Source organism: Eleutherodactylus coqui, chromosome 11 (genome assembly GCF_035609145.1).
Source record: "Eleutherodactylus coqui strain aEleCoq1 chromosome 11, aEleCoq1.hap1, whole genome shotgun sequence".
NCBI classification, from domain to species: domain Eukaryota; kingdom Metazoa; phylum Chordata; class Amphibia; order Anura; family Eleutherodactylidae; genus Eleutherodactylus; species Eleutherodactylus coqui.
In genome coordinates, this window is record NC_089847.1 from 104,314,322 (window position 1) to 104,332,549 (window position 18,228).

General features: G+C 42.6%; 1 protein-coding gene across 1 annotated transcript in view; it reads left to right on the forward strand.

Moving 5' to 3' along the window:
• LUZP2 (leucine zipper protein 2) overlaps positions 1-18,228 on the forward strand; it is a 700,384-nt gene that overhangs the window by 354,196 nt on the left and 327,960 nt on the right. The window contains exons 4-5 of the mRNA XM_066584197.1: positions 6,426-6,507; positions 10,462-10,524. Of these exons, the coding sequence (XP_066440294.1) occupies positions 6,426-6,507; positions 10,462-10,524 (145 nt within the window). The remainder of the gene's footprint in view (positions 1-6,425; positions 6,508-10,461; positions 10,525-18,228) is intronic.

The following is an 18,228-nucleotide window of genomic DNA, read 5'->3' on the forward strand; positions in this document are numbered from 1 at the left end:
ATTTATAATTCCCTCAGCGATTGCAAGGCATACAGATCCTGAGGCAATAAACCATTCCAAAACTATGATGCTCCCCAATGCTTAACAGTTGGGATGATGTTTGGATGCAATTGTGCACTGTTTGTTTCCCTCCTCCACAGTGTTGTTGGGTTCAGTCACATGAGCAATTTTTTCACGCATGTTTAGGTGCGATTTTAAATCTCATCAATATAGAACCAATGGCTTCCAATGGAAGCAGTCACATGTGCGATTTTTACGTGCGCTCAACATTAGCATCTGCAAAAGATAAAACATATAGTAGTCAATGGACACGGTCCTGTAATTTCATATACACGCACGTAAAAATAGGTCATGTGACTGAGCCCAGAATTTCGACTTTTTTCTCATTTGTCCCTAGAACATTTTACCAGAAACATTGCGAAACATCCTTTTTTATAGCAGTGACTTCCTTCATGTTGTCCTTCCAAGAACACCATTCTTGTTTAGTGTCTTTCTAAGGCCTTAGTCAGACGGGCGTTTTTTCGCGCGATTTGCGGATCGCATGACGGATGCGCATGCGCAAATCGCGTGACCGGGGGCGAAAAATCGCGGGAAAAATCTACACCTAGCCGCGTTAATCGTCGCAGCAAAACGCCCGTCTGACCGGAGAAAAATCGCCGTGCGCATCAAAATGCGCATGAAACTTAGACTGGCCGGCGAAAAAAACGCAGCTAGCTGCAGTAAATGATTCTGGTGTGCACATAAAACGCCGAACGCAGATAGGCGCGATCTGCGAATCGTCGTGTCCTATAATTTATCGCATATCCGCATAAAAAGCGGACATGTGACCGATACCATAGCGAACCATTGGTTCTATATATGCGCGAATCGCATGCGCATGCGCAAATCGTGCGAAAAAACGCCCGTCTGACTAAGGCCTAATTGTGAACATATAAACGAAGATTTTTGCACTTTGTAGAGACATCTATAAGACTTTTGTTTTTACTTAGGATGATTTCTTGCATTTTATAGGATTGCTCCTTGTACTCTTGGAGGAATTTTAACTAGTGATCAAAAATAATTCTGAATGGGGACAGCCAAGACTTCCATTGAAATCATTGGGAGCAAACATTGTCTTCACTCATGTGTGTATATGTGTCTCAGTTGCTAGCACTCTTGTCTTTGAGTGCTGGCATCCTAGGTTCAAATCCCATCAAGAATAACTCTCCACAGTTGTTGACCTTTGATTTCAATGTACAACTCCAGGGCTGCAAAGCAAAGTGCTTTGTCTATTCTTGTCTGTTTTTCTCCAGATAAGGAGAAAAACAGTAAGAATTAAAAAAAAAACATTTAGATGTCGCTCTTGGACAGATTTGAACCTAGAACTCACTCACTGTAAGGCAGCCGTGCTAACAACTGTACCACCACACTTTTTCTTTCTTCTCAAAAGAGGAACAAGAATAATAATAGACACAAATATAACATACAAACTCCATCCAGATGTTTTTCATAATCAGCTGTAAACCTAGAACTCCAGTGCTACAAGGGAAGATTGCCAGCCACAGACCCACCAACATTTTTCCTTTTTCTTGCCCCTACTTCTTCTCTGGAGCAAGAGAAGGAGAAAAATAGGCACTCCGCATAGGCAGCCCTGGGGGCCTTTCAGAAGGCCCCAGGCTGACTAGCAACTGCATAGTGTCCCGCGATCTTATCGCGGGACACTGTACGGGCCCCCTGAACGTCAGGTGCCGGCTGTTTCTTACAGCCGGCACCCGGCGGCTGCAGTTCCGATGAGCCGCGCCACGCGTCGGAACTGTTAACACTTTAAATACTGCTGCCAGAGCGGTATTTAAAGTGTTAACAGTTCCGACGAGCAACGCGACTCATCGGAACTGCAGCCGCCGGGTGCCGGCTGTAAGAACAGCCTGCACGCGACATTGTATGGAGCGGGATGCACCCGCGATCCCCTCCATACAAACATTTGTTCGGACTTGCGAACAAATGGACTCACGAACAGGCTCCTAGAACGGAAGCTCTTCGCAAGTAGGGGAGCATCTGTAATGCTACTTCTTAACCCTTTCCAATCCACTGTCTGACCTCTGAAGACATTATGATTTAAGGCTGTACAGCTCCGATGTTGGAAGACGTCCGTCGGGGTTTTCTTACTGTATATTGCCAGCCTCTCTGCTGTCGGAGCCTATCCAACGTATCACCTCATGCAGTACTGGCTTTAGCCAGCATAGAGCGCCGTTGTATAACGGCAGAAAAAGAGTAAAGTCCCTAGGAAAACTAGGATACAAATTGGATTAGAAAGGGTTAAAGCATTGTTGCTTTTTAAATAACTAATACTGCACTTTGATATTTGAGTTCATTAGAACCTGAAAACCCCTCTCGTAAGATTTAGGGTAAGCCTGACAGTAAGGCGCTTTTCTTCTAATCATCCTACCTTTAGATATGGAGAGTCAATCTGCTCCTGACTATACTTTATTATGATGAAAAGTATCAAAAGTTCTCCACTACATTCCACAGTGAGACCAAAATGTCAAGATCATAAAACATTTGTTTCAAAATGCTGCAGAACCTAAAAAGTGGACGGAAAATGTATAGCATTCCACTGTAATTCTTTACCATTTCCGTGTGTTCATTTCTTCTGTGATCTGACTTTACTGAAATACTGATTTCTGCACACTCAGCCAGCTTTTTCAATTTGTAAAATTAATCTATTTTCTACTTCAGTGGAGTCTATTGAAGATTTAATAAATGCATTTTTAGACGCAAAACCTCTGAACAAAATGAAAGCATATTGTCAAACAAAATAAAACTTTTATAACTCCGGCATGTTTAAAGGGCTTTGCATCTAAAATACAAGCCGGGTTAAATAAAAGGCTAATTACTAATCTTTTTGAACTTCATCTATGTAAATGTTCCCGGGCTAAAATAAAGCAGTCTTTCGAATTTAGCGTTGATAAGTATGTCTTGTTTTACAATATGTTGATGGTTGGAAGATAAATACACTCAATCACATTTTCTGCTATTGCATCCCTAACCAAGGATGGACACAGAAAGCAGGGGTTTTGGTGCCTTCAAGTTATACTCCCAATTGTAGGCCAATTGTGAGCCATGCATTGGAGCAGACCTCAATGCAAAATCTGTAACAGGGGTCTACAACTATCATGCATCATTTGTAGTATTGATCTGCTCATATGTAGCAAAGCAACCCTTTGGGTCTGCTCAGGCTCCAGAGCCGGATACAACCTCTATAATTACGCATCTGAATGGGAATCATTATTCTAGGCTAGCTTCAATGGAGACGTCCTCGTGGAATCCACGTAAAAATGGAACATTCTGAGATTTTTTCTCTAGGAGCGGAAATTGCAATTGTTTCCACTTGTGCACAGGAAGAAGCGCTTTTCCATTGCATGTTATGAATGGCATTTGCTGTAGATCTGCGGTGCGTATGCCTGCCGCAGATTTCGCAATGCAAATCTGTCTGTCTGCAGCCGGTCTAACAGAAAGGATGGATGCTATAATTTTTCTTTGAAAGCAGCAGTGGAACCCTTTATCTGTAGGGTCCATGTATGGCTGCACAGGTAGTACATATGAAATGTCTACATTTCTACTAGAGATAAGCGAGCATACTCGCTAAGGACAATTGCTTGAGCGAGCATTGTCCTTAGCGAGTATCTCCCCGCTCGGAAGAAAAAGTTCGGCTGCCGGCGCGGGTGACAGGTGAGTTGCGGCAGTGAGCAGGGGGGAGCGGGGGGGGAGAGAAGGAGAGAGAGATCTCCCCTCCATTCCTCCATGCTCTCCCCCGCAGCTCCCCGCCCGCTGCCGGCAGCCGAATCTTTTCTTCTGAGTGGGCAGGTACTCGCTAAAGGCAATGCTCGATCGAGTAATTGCCCTTAGCGAGTATGCTCGCTCATCTCTAATTTTTACCTAACTCTCAAGCTTGATATTCTTTCTTTTTTTTTTAGAAAAGCGATACATTTTTGCAGAAACTTTCAAAAAATGCATTAGCTTTCTAAACAGTTGGTTATATTTTTCAGTCACTAGAATCTGCATGAATATTATAACTTTTATTAAAGCATGATATTCTAAAGGAAAAGTAGGAAAAAGTTACATTCAAATGTAGTAATGTAATTTCTATTGATTGGAAGAGGTGTGGCATGTTGGGTCAGCAATTCCTTCTTTTTTCCTTCTTCTTGTCTTCCAATATTGCAATTCCTGTGGTGCATAGTTACATGCTACCTAAATGGAGAGGTGCAAAATGAGTTGCTTCGATAATCATTATCTATTGTATTAGGGTAAAGTCAGACGAGTGTTTTTTTTGTGCGCACCTATGAGCATAAAAAAGCATGTCTGATAGAACCATTTGTTCCCCATGTAGTGTTCACATTTCCATGTTTTACAGGGGCAAAATACGCGCATCTGAGAAAGGTAGGACAGCCGTGTAGTGGCAAGGTGCTGCGCGTAAAATATCCCCACGTCGTATCCCTTTCGTCACTGAACACTGTGGCAGCACTGTCACAGTGTTCAGTGACAAGGGGACTCCCCGTAGGGATAAATGAATCCCCTGCCATGTCTGTCACAGCTATGGCAGAGGATTGTGATCTTCTCCTATTGCTTTCTGTGGGGCCAGAAAACAATGGGATGCGGGCAACCCCTGCAGTGATTTTTAGGGAAAGGCTTCAGATATAAGTTAAAAAAGAAATATATATATATATATATATATATATATATATATATATATATATATATATGTACTCCCCCCTCTGCCGCTGTTGGGGCTTCGGCGCATCTTGTCGCTTGGTCTGCGGCAGTATTCTGAAGCTCTTTCAGCAGGTGGAGATTTAAAAATCCCCACCTCCTGAAAGGGATGTGTCTGATTTGCCTGAGCGCTCAGCCAATCACAGGCAGCGCTGAGGCATTCATTGAATGACAGTTGAGTGCTGCCTGTAATTGGTCACAGCGCTCTGCCAATCAGAGGCATTGCACAGCCATTCATTGAATTTAATTCATTGAATGACAGCTGTGAACTGCCTGTGATTGGTCACAGTGGTCAGCTAATCAGAGGCAGTGCTCAGCCATTCATTGAATTCAATGAATGGGTTAGCGCTACCTCTGATTGGCTGAGCGAAGTGACCAATCAAAGGCAGCGCTCAGCTGTCTTTTAATGAATGGCTGAGCACTGCCTGTGATTGGCTGAGTGATCAGCCAATCAGACACAGTCCTTTCAAGAGACAGGAATTTTTAAATCCCACCTGCTGAAAGAGCTTCAGAACGCTGCCAGGGACCAAGCGACAAGATCCGCTGGAGGCCCGACAGCGGCAGAGAGGTGAGTATTAGAGATGCGCGAGCATACTCGTCCGAGCTTGATGCTCGTTCGAGTATTAGGGTGCTCGAGATGCTCGTTACTCGAGACGAGCACCATGCGGTATTCGTCTCGATTAAACGAGCACTGACCATTGAATTCAATGGAGCCGGCAATACAGCCGGCTCCATTGAAAGCAATGGGCTGCCAGCGAGCGTGGGATGAATTTTCGGGAAGGGCTTAAAAATATAAGCCCTTCCCTGAAATTCATCCAGAAATGTGTAAAAAGTAAAAAAAAAGTATACTCACCTTGTCCCGGCAGACGGAGTTCAGCCGCGGCCGGCCGGCAGTTCTCCTGAACTGCTGGGAGTAGTATTCAGCAACCGGGGATTAAATCCCCGCCTGCTGAATGAGCTGCCTCTGATTGGTCACAGCCTCACCAATCAGAGGCAGCTCTCACTCATCCATTCATGAATTCATAGGTGCACAAAAAAAATTCTCGTCTGACTGAGCCGTTATGGAATAATTTAGAGGCTTTAGATTTCCATGATTTGATTACGCAATGCAACTTTGTGAGTAAAATTTCAAACACAAAATTTAGAACCCTGCTTAGAACTAGAAGAGATGCGTTAAATTTGTCTGAGCAGCTCACATTATATAATAATGTATGGCTCATCTGTTGTCTAACTTTATGCCACATCTTAGTTCACTTAATTTAGACCATTTTTGGCGCCATAATTCAACCCCATTGACACATTTCAAGCAATGCTCCCTTTTCAGCTAAGCTACACCCATTTTTTAAGCCACACCCCCTTGCCTATTAAGTCTCAAAAAGTTTCTAAAACATAAAGTAAATCTGGTGCAAGGTATCCATGCCAGCTTTTTGGTACAAATTGATTCTATTTAGCTGAGCAAATCTCCTCCATGATTCTACATAAACTCTACTGCATCAGTAGATCCTTCAGTGCATATTCAAACATACACAATAGCCTTTTCAGATTCTTGGCTTTCTGTACATTCATAGCAGTTTTCTTTTTTTATTTATTTATGTTTTTAAAAAATCGACTAAAATATAATACGAATAAAAAAAACAACCTTTTTCTAAATGTATCTCACTTTCTTTTTAATAAACTAGGGAAGAGATGAAATCCCTGCAGGAAACATTCACAAAGCAACTTAATGAGGCATCTGAAAAGGCTGAGAAGCAGCAGGCCACTGTAAGTGTTTGTGCCATGTGACCCAACAATTACTTTTTTTCCAACCATTTTTCTTTTTCCTGTTTGTGATTTGTGTGTTCGGTCGCTGTGCCTTTGTTGGGTGTTAAAGTGAAGTAGAAGGCATTTGAAGTGACATAAAAGCTTATTTTTTTCTAATGTTCTGGCTTTGTGTACAAAAGCTGAGCGCTATATGGTAATGGGGAATTTAACATTTATAGAAAGCCTTGGATATGTAAGGTAATGATAGATATTGTTCTCATTACTGCCAAATGTTTCTTTCAAAACTGCACATTTATCTCTCTTTTATTTGGTTGTTTTAGCTTGATGGTAAATATACTATTACTTTACACCTATCAAATAAACTATTAGATTAATTAATTCCCCATGTGATGGGCTTTCCCTTTAATTGAAACCTTTTGTGGCATCAAATATCATGATAGTAGTCAGTGTGAGTGATCAAAGCATATGTAAGATAAATCGGCTGATCTGTACAAGGCAAACACAACATTTTTGAAAAAGTATTGCTTCATAGGACTGAACTAAAGAGTATCTCCCACCTAACATTTTCCAGTTGTACAACTGTAGCAAAGTTTAACTTGACACTTAATTAGTTAAGAAAATGTTCTGATTCCAAATGTTCTGGCTTTTGATATGTTAAGATACAATAGCTTTCCAGTGGTTTAAGATAAGGTAACTTTGAGATAGAAAAGTCAAGTCAAGTTAAACTCTGCTACTTCTGTTAGGCCCAATTCACATGGGCGTATTTGCACTGCAGGATCCGTTGCAAGCGATCGCCTCAGGATCCTGCAGTAAAAACTGCCCTTAGGAGAAGCTAAGCAAAATGCTTTTCTATGCCCACGAGCGGAAATCAAATGCAGTTTTCCGCTTGCGGGGGAAAATCGAATCATGTCCTATTTTAGTGCGAGCCTTGCACAGGCTCACACAGATAGCTTTTATTGTAGTCAATGGAAGCCGTCTCCCCCGTTTCGAGTTGCGTCAGATCCGTGTCATGGCCGGTGCGACTCTCTGCACTGTGCATGTGCAATGGCGTGCCAGCCAGCATATCCACAGAGCAGAGAGAAGAAGACAAGACAGGTACGCTGAGCTCAATGCCAGGGCACAGGGTCTGATTCCGGTGCAAGATCTCGCAGTCGGAATCTGACCCAGCCATGCGTAGTTGCCCTAAGTCTGCCATAAATTTCATTTTCCAGTACTGAAAAAAAAATCTACAGCCAAGGTTTATTGTAAGATTAATAAATAAGACATACTCACTTTCTTAAATGGTCCCTCATCCAATGCAGGAGTATCAGACACTGCTGACCTAAATTTAGAAGCAAATAGTAATAGTAATAATCACATGCCATTCCTTGTGCATATCACTGTTCAGCCAATCACAGGCTTCATCCGTAATAAAGCTGTGAATGGTATGTGACTGCTGATGCCTTTGATTGATAGATTGGTCACACACACAATGATGACTACCAGCTGCTTCTATGTTTGGGATAGTGGTGATCAAGGCTCCTATGCTCGGCTGGGGTAGATTTAAAGGGGTTGTCCAGCCACACAGGGTAAAAATTTTTATAATGCTGCTGCTTTCCTTTCAGTAAGGATAGTAACAGACAGCATACAGGGGCTCAAACCGGCCGGCAGATCAGCTGCAATGTCAGTTTCTTACCTTAGATTCTGATCTTCACTGCAGCTTTCAAAGATGGCGCCTCTGTGCTGCCTTCCCACAATGCTCTGCGCTCTCCCTCTTCTGTGTGCGCGCTCTCGATGGTAGTAAGAGACATGAAAAGGCAGGATTTCCCTAAGCTCACATCCTAGCCCCGCCCACAACACGCCCACCTCTATTGAACTGATCTACAGTCTGCACACGGGTCCCTGAACACACACACACACACATCACTGCACCCCCCCCCTTGCACACATCCATCCATCCATCCACCCATCTCTCCCTCTCCACCCCCCCCCCCCTTCCCCCGGGACTTCTGACAGCCGGGTCTCTAGACACCACGAACACACACACACATCACTGCACCTCCCCCTGCACACATCCATCCATCCATCCATCTCTCCCTCTCCACCCCCCCCCTTCCCCCGGGACTTCTGACAGCCGGGTCTCCAGACACCATGAACACACACACACATCACTGCACCCCCCCCCCTGCACACATCCATCCATCTATCCATCTCTCCCTCTCCACCCCCCCCCCCCCCCCGTGAGAGCCCGCCCCTCCACTCATTCTTACCTTGGAGATGAAGAGCCAGCAGCCACGCTTCCCCTGCAGGCAGAACTGAGCTTCCCAGCGGCTGAAGTTCTTCTGCACATGCGCAGAGCTGTGCTGGAGAAGCTTGTCCCCGTCGTTCCGACAAGAAGAGGAGAAGAGACTTGTCGGAACCCATGGCAACCGAGGAGCAACACAGGGGGGGGCAGTCCAAGAGGTAAGTGAATAACTTCTGTTTGCCTAATTTACAATGCACAATGTATATTACAAAGTGCATTGTATTGGGCAAACAGAAGTAATGAGACCTAATGTTTATGGCCGGACAACCCCTTTAAGGAGGTGGGTATGGCTTATTTCTTTATTTTACAACATATTATGACCACATTTTTTTTCTTGAGTCCAGGAAAAATGCTTTTTTTGCATTCTATACATCATGGTTAATTTAGAGCTGGATTCCCCTGGTTGACATAGACAGGAGTGGGCCACTACTAGCTAATAAAAGTATGTCAACCTTTTTGCTGTCTCAGCGTGCATTCACACAAGCGTGTTTTTGTGTGTACATACGCACGCATAAAAACATGCTTCTATTTGCAACAATGCATTCCCTATGGTGTGTGCACATGTCCGTACTTTGCAGGCTGCTGCCGGCGGCTCCATTAAAAACAATGGTCTGCCGTCACCCCTGTATTGTTTTTCAGGGCAGGGCTTTACATATAAGCTCTTCCCTGAAAAAGAAAAATTTTAGTGTTAAAAAAAAATATTCAGGCATTCTCTTCAATGGAGCCGCTGCTGTGTCCCCCACAGATGTTTCCTTCATCCCCACTAGTTAAAAGAATTCCCTGCTGCTACATCTGCCACATCTGTGGCAGATGCAGCAGAGGAATTCTTCAATTATCAGCTGCGGTAGAGAATGTCAGCTGCAGTAAAGAATTCTGCTGCCGGCAATTGATTTCACGGAAGGGCTTTAAATATAAGCCATTCCCTGAAAATTAAGTAAAAGTGGTTTTATACTGGCTCTAAGAAGGTGTTATACAACAGTTGTAGGGGTTTTGCTGAACTTCCAGTTCAGTTCAAACTAATTCAGACCAAATTGAAATTTTTGAAAAAGTTTGGTAAACTGGTCGAATTGAAGTTTCCAAAAAGTTCTCTCATCACTATTTAGGATGCATATGTTGACAGATATGCATTTTGTGTCTACATTTCCTACTTAGACTTTAACACAGTAAATACAGTATCTCCATGTTTACAAATTACAAAGTGCTATTCATAGGTTACCAAAGAGATGAGATCGGGGAGTTAGAGCTACATGACTGCAGGATAAGAATATAAAGAAATAAGAGAATTTTCTTAACCAACTTTAGGTGTTTGTAGGCCTATAAAGGAGATGTAAACACACATTCTAGGATGTTTTAATTTGCTGTTAATTTAAAGTGCCGACAGCCTTTAAAATTTGTTTGCACCTATTATTTTGTATTGCTAACATTTTCATTGTTCATCATGTATCATCTTAACATTCTTTTTATATCATGTTTTGCATGTGATGCTTATTCTCTGGATCTAGGTTTTAGTTTCCACTGATTAGAAGTACAGCTTAAAAGCCCAAGAATTTTAATTTGGCTCCTTACAAATTGAAAGGATGGTATTTTAATTTCAAAAGTTGACTGGTTATCGCTGTGGATCTGGTATCCAATGTTGTACATTGACTAAATGTGTCTTTATGTTTTTCCAGATAAATTTTCTAAAAACTGAAATGGAACGTAAAACTAAAATGATCAGAGATCTACAGAATGAGGTACAGTAAATACATTTTAGACTATGAAGGTTATTTTGTGTAATCTACTTATCACTGACATATAGTAGAGCAAAACATATGATGCGACTTATTGTTTCCTTGAAGCTGTCAATGGATAAAATAGCTAGTTTATCAGTGCCTCAGAGTCTTTTAACCAATTTTTTTTGCCATGCAAGATAAATCCATAATACAGCCATGTGCATGAAGCCTCATACTGAGTATTGCGGAGGGGAAAATATTTTCTTGTTTTTTTAAATTAGAATTATATTCTTTCTGAACCTTCTGTCCTTTAGTTGAATATACTTGATATGGTAATTTATAGAAAAAACGCCCACGCTACCCAGACCAAACCACCAGGATCCTGGGTAGTCCAGGGTAGTAGAAATCTCAGGGCACCCATTGCAACTTATCTCAGAATACATTTTTAGTTGGAGGGAACTTGCAAAACATTAAAGGGCTTTTCCAGTAAAATACTATTGATGATCGATCATCAGGATAGGTCATCAACAGTTGATTGGCTGGGCTCCGCCGCTTGGGACATAGACCAATTAGTTGAGCGGGTGCATGCTGTCAGCACTGAAATAACACAGAGGTCAGAGCAGAAGCCTTCCATTCTGAGCTCTGTGTTATTGCTGCGCTGACAGCATGCGCTCACCCAGTTGGTCAGTCGGGGTCCTGAGTGGCGGACCTCAGCCAATCAACTATTGATCTCCTATCCCAAGGATAGGTCATCAATAGTATTTCACTGGAAAACCCCTTTAACTAGCAAACATCTTTGTTTCTAAAGGTTTCTTGTATTGAGATAACATTGAACTGAGTAGTGTAGTGTGCACATTGGCTGCTAGATGGAGATGACCATAACTATTGTATATTACATAGACGTAAGTTGCACTGAAATTTTTACAGGCTGACAGCTGTCAGAAGATGACGTTTTAGGAGACAAACTGTAATGTGAATCTGATGTTTATGCTTTATATACTTGTTGTAAATTGATACATTACATTGGTACAGTATTTTCTCTACAGAGTTTTTAATATAAAGTTTTTGTCCCTTTAAGTTAATTACTTTTTCCAATCTTTTGAAAACTATTTAAGAAATCTTGACTGTAATTTTCTTTCAAGATCAAATGAATATTCTTTGATCCATTATTGCAGGGCCTTTAAAAGGTGCAAGGCCCTTAGCCTGGTGCCTACTTGGCCTATTCAGTAATCTGGCATCACTTGCAGAGCTGGAATCCTAGGTTCAAAATCAACTGAAAGCTGCTTTCAAACAGCAGTTCTACCCGGACATCCTACTGATATTGGTTTAATTTTCATTTAGTAGAATAGATAGAGAGCCATGTGCTGTGGCTGAAGTATGAACACAAAAGTACATGTATCTGAAAGCAGCCTAAAGACCTGTATGAAATTTGCATGTTCTTATCTGATAGATTACTTTGCTTTCTACAAAGTTGGTCCTAAAGGAAAATCCTATTCTGAACCCCAATAGAGACAGCGACATATGTTAGCAATGAGAAACTCGAAATACTGTTTTGTACATATTTGGCAAAGTTTAGCTTGACTGTGATAATGCTTTATGGCAAGTTATGTTAATTAATTCAAAAACTATTATTTTGTTAACACAACAAAATCCATTGTAAAGCAAGTGAGAAGGGGATAGAAAGTTATCTTAATGCATTAAAAGTGTTAAACTTTGCTACATCTGTAAGTTGGCTTTGTAAAATCATCTGGAAAAGAATAGACGTAATTGTACTATCTTGTTTGTTAAACTTCTCCAGTCTTTTCCACTGAATCGGGAGTCATGTTGTAGTCAATGTATACTGAATGTTGTCCAAACAGTAATACTGTATATATTCCAGTATAAGCCGAGTTTTTCAGTGCAAACAAATGTGCTGAAAAAGACCCCTCGGTTTATACTCGAGTGAGGTAAAAAAAAAAAAAAACCCTCAATACTCACCTCTCAGCTAGTGTTTGTGTCCTCGGCGTGATGCTCTCCCCGGCAGTGCGGAAAGCTGCTTCAGACTTCTCCCCGCTGTCATCTCCCTGGCTCTGATTTGAATCCCCCGCCGTCAGCGCTGTGTAACTAAGTGCTGTGATTGGATCAATCGCCAGCCAATCACAGCCAGCGTTCGATCACTCACAGCCATTCAGTGAATGACATCACTGAATGGCCGGAATTCGTTTATCGAGCACCGGCTGTGATTGGCTGGCACTCAATCCAATCACAGTGCTGACAGTGGGGGAATTCAAAACCAGGCCAGGGAAATGACAGCGGGGGGAAGTCTGAAGCAGCTAGCCGCACCACCCCGGACAGCATTGCGCCAGGGATACAGACGTCGCTGAAAGGTGAGTATTGCGGGTTTTTTTTACCTAGTTTATACTCCAGTATAGCTAGGCTTATACTCAAGTCCATAAGTTTTACCATTTTCTTGTGATAAAACTTATTGACTCGGCTAATACTCAAGTATATACGGTATTCAGCATTTTTTACAGAAATAAATTAAAAAAATAAACATCTTATAATAAATTGCTGAAGACCTGGCGTCATGGTCAGAAGCTAAAAGCTAAAATATATACACTTTACAACTGTTAATTAAGCAGCAAAATAGAAGGTAGGAATAAATTGACAAGGAAGCTCCATACAGTCTCACTGACTTCTGGGAACATAATTTATTTGGCATCATTTTGACCTTCTGTTTTGCATAACTAATGGGAAATCTTAATCAGGAGTTACTTAAAGTACTTTTTAGGTAAAATCAGTTATTCTGATTATACTATTGTTTGTAAAAGATGTCAGTAAATCTGGGGGTGACTTACTCATGCTTTCAAAAGCCTATCAGTAGAGCATAAGGGGGTCTTATAATTTAAAATGTGGCTTAAAAGAAAATCTATCACCACCATTTTAATCTATTACCCCTAAAACTAACTTCATTGTCTGACAGGGAATGACAAATCATTCACTGCCCTCTCTTTTCCAAATAAGTCCATGTACCTCTGCAATTAGGTTCCAACGTCATCTCATTCCGTATGAAAATCAGAAAAGAAGAGTCATCTAGTGAGAAGAGTCATGCTGATTCCTGAGCTGCTTTCTCTTGATAGACTGCTTGTCACACCCTATCCCCCATAACACAAGAAATTATCTCTATGAAGAGAAAGGGGCTGTTAAAGGCCCTTCAACAGAAACTCTATTTGTCACTACTGATAGGATCCCTAAACAGCTTAAATATTTTCTGGTGGTTCACAATCATTGTTGAATGCCTGTCTTTTCTGAGAAAGCCTTAAAGAGGTTGTCCAGCTGTAAACTATCAAGATAGGGAATCAATAGCAGATCAGTTGGGGCTTATCACCTGAGACACCTGTCAAACAGCTTTTTGCAAGGCCAATATACTTGTGCTGATTTCTGGAGGAAGTAGAGAGCTCTGTTCTTATTGTAGCTGTCAGGATTGGTATTGCAGGCAAACTTCCTATTTATTTCAATGGAAACTTTGCCTGTAATGTAAAGTTTGCCCACCGCTGTAAGAACAGAGCTATAGAAATCAGCTCAGTGCATGAGTCACAAACTCGGCAAGCAACAGTGAAGAGAAAAAAAAGAAAAGATCCTGTGCTCAGGGTGACCTCAGAAAAAACATCTTATCAAGAGGTAAGTATAGTCAAGTTCAATGTCTCCTAGAATGAGGTGGAGGACTCATCAGTGGTGACTTGAAAATAGTGTTTTATTGAGCAGGACAAGGTTGGCACAGGAGGAGCATCCATCAGGTTGTTTTGTGAGTGAGTAAGGAGCCGTGAGAGCTCCAAAATGTGTTGCACTAACTTGTCCTGTTCAATAAAACACTATTTTCAAGTCACCACTGATGAATCCCGCAACTCATTCTAGGACATTGAACTTGACTATACTTACCTCTTGATAAGATGTTTTTTCTGAGGTCACCGTGAGCACAGGATCTTTTCTTTACTTCTCTTCACTTGCATTTGTTCTGGGGGCTCCCCAGCTCTTATTCCATGCATGCTCTCGTTTGATGTCCCTGCTATGGGACAGGGTCTCCTCCATCTAGACCTCTCTGATCACTCTGTATACTCCAGATATCACACACTGGGAAGCACTACAGGTCCATATAGTTACGACATACAGAGGCACTATCCAGGCCACCACATCTAAACTCGGCAAACAGCTGGGGGTCCAGAATGATCAATCTCAATCAATCTACTATTGATCACGTGTCCTAAGGATAGGCCTTCAATAGTTTACAACTGGACAACCATTTTAAAGCTTATTTACTAGGATATACACCTTCATCCAATTCCTACAATAAACACATTTCAGCTAGAGATGAAGAAGCCCTAGTAACATACTTAAAAATGCTGAGCAATTATATGTATCCAATCTTTTCAATATTCACTGTTTTGACTGGCTGAGACTCAAATTTCAAATGATTATACAACCAAAATACACAAATGAAATCTAAGTGCAAATAGTTTTTTCTGTAGGCAATCTCACTTTGAACTTGGCAATCAGTCGAGTAAACTCTTAGCATACATGGTGAGGCAGTACTCTGGATTAAATGCAATTTTAAAGCTCCGGACATTCACAAGTTCTGTCCTCGTAGAGGCTGAATCTCTAACCAATTATTTCTATGATTAATTTGAGTCCCTGTACAAAAAAAATCTAGGGCAAAATTATAAAATATCTTTTACATTTGGCATTCCCGGAGTTCTCAGATGCTCAGCAGGCATTTATGAATACTGATAACACCTTATTATCGCCATTGGAAATATGGCTAAGGGAAAGGTGGACTCCCTGTTGAGCTATACACAAAAAACATCACTATTTTGCTGTTACTGATCCATATTGTTAGTTAATGTGGACTACAAAATCTTTTTTGATTTAGTGCACTCTGATCAAACTGAGTTTAGGCCTGGTAGTGCTGAGCAAACCAAAACAATAGAATGCTGTTTTGGGTCAAACTTTGCTAAAACTTTGGTTTGGCGTGAACCAGAACCTTGGGAAGTTCATCTCAGCTGAACCCACTAAAATAGCTTCTTTCTTTTCCTTCTTCCTCTTCCTCCTCCTTTATTAACATTGCCTTAAAAATAGCTCAAAAGTACTTAGATACATTCTTAGATTATATCAACGTGCATGACACAGGGCTTTTTTGGCTTTTAGACAGTATTATGTGCCAGTTTTAGGGGTATTGGTGAAATTCTGGTTTGGTAAGAACTAGAGATGAGCGAACGTACTCGTCCGAGCTTGATATTCGTGCGAATATTAGGGTGTTCGGGATGCTCGTTACTCTTAACGAGCACCACGCGGTGTTCCGGTTACTTTCAGTTTCCTCTCTGAGACGTTAGCGCGCTTTTCTGGCCAATTGAAAGACAGGGAAGGCATTACAACTTCCCCCTGTGACGTTCAAGCCCTATACCACCCCCCTGCTGTGAGTGGCTGGGGCGATCAGATGTCACCCGAGTATAAAAGTCGGCCCCTCCCGCGGCTCGCCTCAGATGTCTTGTGAGTTAGCTGAGGGAAAGTGCTGTTGGTGCCGGAGCTGCTATAGGGAGAGTGTTAGGAGTTAGTGTAGGCTTCAAGAACCCCAACGGTCCTTCTCAGGGCCACATCTATCCGTGTGCAGTACTGTGGAGGGTGCTGTTAGCAGTGTTGCACAAATTTTTTTTTTTTCAAAATCGGCAGTCTGCAGAGCATTGCGCCTTGCATTAATAGTACAGGGACAGAAGTGGTGGTTAGGCAGGGAGAGTGTTAGGAGTGAGTGTAGGCTTCAAGAACCCCAACGGTCCTTCTTAGGGCCACATCAATCCGTGTGCAGTACTGTGCAGGCTGCTGTTAGCAGTGTTGCATTTTTTTTTCTTTTCAAAATCGGCTGTCTGCAGAGCATTGCGCCTTGCAGTAATACTACAGGGAGAGAATTGTGTAGGCAGGGCTAGAAGACATATCTTATCTGATTGAATATAGTCAGTGGGCCCTCCGTTTCCCAAAAAGGGAAACATTCTATTTGTCCTGCAGGCTTGCGCCAATTTATTTCCTGCCTGGGAAAAGTCTCTGCTGTGCTGCACTTCATATAACTGCATTTCTGTGCAACACATATCTTATCTGATTGAATATAGTCAGTGGGCCCTCCGTTTCCCAAAAAAGGAAACATTCTATTTGTCCTGCAGGCTTGCGCCAATTTATTTCCTGCCTGGGAAAAGTAACCGCTGTGCTGCACTTCATATAACTGCATTTCTGTGCAACACATATCTTATCTGATTGAATATAGTCAGTGGGCCCTCCGTTTCCCAAAAAGGGAAACATTCAATTTGTCCTGCAGGCTTGCGCCAATTTATTTCCTGCCTGGGAAATGTAACCGCTGTGCTGCACTTCATATAACTGCATTTCTGTGCAACACATATCTTATCTGATTGAATATAGTCAGTGGGCCCTCCGTTTCCCAAAAAGGGAAACATTCTATTTGTCCTGCAGGCTTGCGCCAATTTATTTGCTGCCTGTGAAAAGTCTCCGCTCTGCTGCACTTCATATAACTGCATTTCTGTGCAACACATATCTTATCTGATTGAATATAGTCAGTGGGCCCTCCGTTTCCCAAAAAGGGAAACATTCAATTTGTCCTGCAGGCTTGCGCCAATTTATTTGCTGCCTGTGAAAAGTCTCCGCTCTGCTGCACTTCATATAACTGCATTTCTGTGCAACACATATCTTATCTGATTGAATATAGTCAGTGGGCCCTCCGTTTCCCAAAAAGGGAAACATTCAATTTGTCCTGCAGGCTTGCGCCAATTTATTTGCTGCCTGGGAAAAGTAACCGCTGTGCTGCACTTTATATAACTGCATTTCTGTGCAACACATATCTTATCTGATTGAATATAGTCAGTGGGCCTTTTCTTTTTAAAAAAAGGGAAACATTCTATGTGCCCTGCCTCTGTCAGTCCTCAGCGTTCTGTGTACGTGTGTGGTGGGTGGAGATAGTAAACAAATCATACGCAGCCAGCTACGTTTAACAGCAGGCTTGCGCCAATTTATTTCCTGCCTGGGAAATCAAATCACTGGTAATACACCATGCTGAGGGGTAGGGGTAGGCCTATAGCACGTGGACGCGGGCGAGGACGCGGAGGCCCAAGTCAGGGTGTGGGCACAGGCCGAGCCAGTGCGGTGGCCAGGGGTACAGGCAGGGCCAGACCGAATAATCCACCAACTGTTTCCCAAAGCGCCCCCTCGCGCCATGCCACCCTGCACAGGTCAAGGTGCTCTACGGTATGGCAGTTTTTCACAGAGACGCCTGACGACCGACGAACAGTGGTGTGCAACCTTTGTTGCGCCAAGATCAGCTGGGGAGGCACCACCAACAGCATGCGCAGGCATATGATGGCCAAGCACCCCACAAGGTGGGACGATGCCCGTTCACCGCCTCCGGTTTGCACCACTGCCTCTCCCCCTGTGCCCCAACCTGCCACTGAGATCCAACCCCCCTCTGAGGACACAGGCACTACCGTCTCCTGGCCTGCACCCATACCCTCACCTCCGCTGTCCTCGGCCCCATCCAGCAATGTCTCTCAGCGTAGCGTCCAGACGTCGCTAGTGCCACAGTTTGAGCGCAAGCGCAAGTACGACGCCATGCACCCGCAAGCTCAAGCGTTAAACGTGCACATTGCAAAATTGATCAGCCTAGAGATGCTGCCGTATAGGCTTGTGGAAATGGAG